The sequence below is a fragment of the Mandrillus leucophaeus genome, unplaced genomic scaffold (genome assembly GCF_000951045.1).
Source record: "Mandrillus leucophaeus isolate KB7577 unplaced genomic scaffold, Mleu.le_1.0 Scaffold373, whole genome shotgun sequence".
Classification (NCBI taxonomy): Eukaryota; Metazoa; Chordata; class Mammalia; order Primates; family Cercopithecidae; genus Mandrillus; species Mandrillus leucophaeus.
The window spans coordinates 518,022-520,301 of NW_012103954.1; the positions used below are offsets into that span (position 1 = coordinate 518,022).

Below are 2,280 nucleotides of genomic sequence, written 5' to 3' on the forward strand. Positions count from 1 at the left end.
ATGGAGGCCACGCTGCGGTACACACACACACACTCTTCACGTGTTCCCCGACAGAGGCTGCGCACTGTGGTATGCACACACACTTCACGTGTTCTCCAACAAAGGCCGCATGCTGTGGTACACACATGCACATCATGTGTTCTCCGACGGAGGCCGCAACACTGTAGTACACACACACACTTCATGTGTTCTCCGACGGAGGCCGTGGCGCCATTGCCGCTCTCATGCACCTGCTGTCACTGCTCAGCGTCAGCTCTCTGGGGGCCGCATACACTCAGTTCCCTTCTTGGTGTGTGCTGGGTGTGGGAGTGTGGATGCCAATGTGTTGAATTACACAGGTACAGAGATTTATTATTTTTCTAACAGGAAAAGAAAACTCTCTCAAAGAATGTGAAGACTTGTTAAATTAACAATGCCATTTTTGTTAAACTGAAATCTCTGCATAGCAGGCAGGATGGAAGAAATGCCTAGAACAGTGGCACCAACTGCTCTGGCCTCACACATGCCCTGAAGCACGTTTGCCCTGCAGCACCCCTGCACCTGCTGCCAAGCGGACGGCCACACACACCGCCCCTGCTGGTTCTCCACAAAAACCGGGACCATGGCTGCCCTCTGGTACCTGACAGCCACTTTTTCAGAGACAAAGAGGTTACTAGCTCAAGAAATTTAAATTTGGTCTTGCAAATGCAGTTTGTCTGAAGTGATTAAACAGTTACCTGCAACTGCACTTTCTGTTTGAGATCCTGGGCTTTGCTTCCCGTTTTATGTTCCATAACCACGGATCAACCTAAAAATCTAATTCTATCTACACTAAATGTTAAGCATCTTACTCGTATCTATGTCTAAACTATTAACACAATTTTGACCTGAACACTCTCTCATGCTCGTCCAACTATTTCTTCTACTCTATCTCATGAAAAGAAACTGAATAACTGGAAGAGAAAAGAAAATAGGATTTCAAACACATGGAAAATCTCAGTTCCCATTCATTTAAACAGTCTCACTTGTTTACATTACTGTGGATCCCTCTTCTATTCATCTTATTAAAATCCTTAATCACAAATTTAACATATACACTTAAGGGGGAAAAACGAACCACTCACTTCTGAATTCTGCAGAAATTCAGTCTTTCTCAATCTTATGTACAGTAAACCCCATCACATTAAAATAAAATGTAATACTACAAATTATTATTTCAACATGAATGTTTAGTCACTGGATTTAAAACTGTATTTGAGAACAGCCTCTTACTTTGAAGGAATGGCAGGCTGGTGTTCAGCTGAGATGAGCTGTCACTAAAAGACAGGGCCCCGTCTTGAGCCCTAAGATTCCAGCTGGGTTCAGCTGCCAAGCGATCCTCTTCCAGCAAAACAGCCATCACCTGTCAGACATAAGTGAGTAGTCTTTAATAAAAACTTTACAAAGGACTATCTTTTCCCAAAAAAAAAATTACCTTTTCATGTTATCCAGATCTGCAAATAACTGCCTAGATCCACGACACTATCATAACTACAAGAAAAACGATATGGTCCTTTATGCACAATACTGAAAACTAATACAATAAGATTAACTAAAACAAACTCCACAAGAGAACCATCATTTGCCCTGAATGTTGTTTTTCATGCCACATACACTGCTAAAAATCACCGTGGGAGGAAGGGCTGGATATCCAGCATTTATAAATGAACAAAGCAGTGTAAAGAACAGTCGTGAACCCACTGAGTCTCTCTCACCGGGTTTCGGTAAAAAGCCAGAGTGAGTGGTAAAACACTGTCATCGTTCCAGGAGCATCCTTAGGATTTGACGGTGCAGAGAGAGATTGGGAGACACAACAGGACTGACGGAAAAAGAACTAGAAATGTTCCTGAGACCTAACGGAAGGAAAGTGAGGAAGGCAGAGGGTGTTCAGTGAGAAGCGACAGGATTTGTGTGAGGAAGAGGAGGCTGCGTAGTAAAAACTGAGGCCAGGAAGTGTTCAGTGGGAACTGACGTTCAGGGTCAGGACAGCCAGGAATATTGAGTGAGAACTGACAGAATATGGGAGAGTGGGAGATAGGAAATGCTGAGTGAGAGCTGACTGTGTGAGAGTGACGAAGGCAGAAACAGACAGTGAAGGCCGAACGTACGGGAGTGAGGAAGGCAGAGAAGGTTTCATGTGAACGGACAGAACAGGAGGGCGGGAGGCAGGAAACATTGAGTAGAATTGATAGGATTCGTGCCAGAAAGGGAACCTGTAGTGAGGACTGACAAGATGGGTGGGAAGAAGGAAGAAAATGTTAA

At 44.1% G+C, this 2,280-nt stretch overlaps 1 protein-coding gene across 1 annotated transcript in view; it reads right to left on the minus strand.

Moving 5' to 3' along the window:
* WDR60 (WD repeat domain 60) overlaps positions 1-2,280 on the minus strand; it is a 123,443-nt gene that overhangs the window by 47,328 nt on the left and 73,835 nt on the right. The window contains exons 14-15 of the mRNA XM_011990196.1: positions 1,734-1,792; positions 1,252-1,381 (exon numbers count right to left, since the gene is read on the minus strand). Of these exons, the coding sequence (XP_011845586.1) occupies positions 1,252-1,381; positions 1,734-1,792 (189 nt within the window). The remainder of the gene's footprint in view (positions 1-1,251; positions 1,382-1,733; positions 1,793-2,280) is intronic.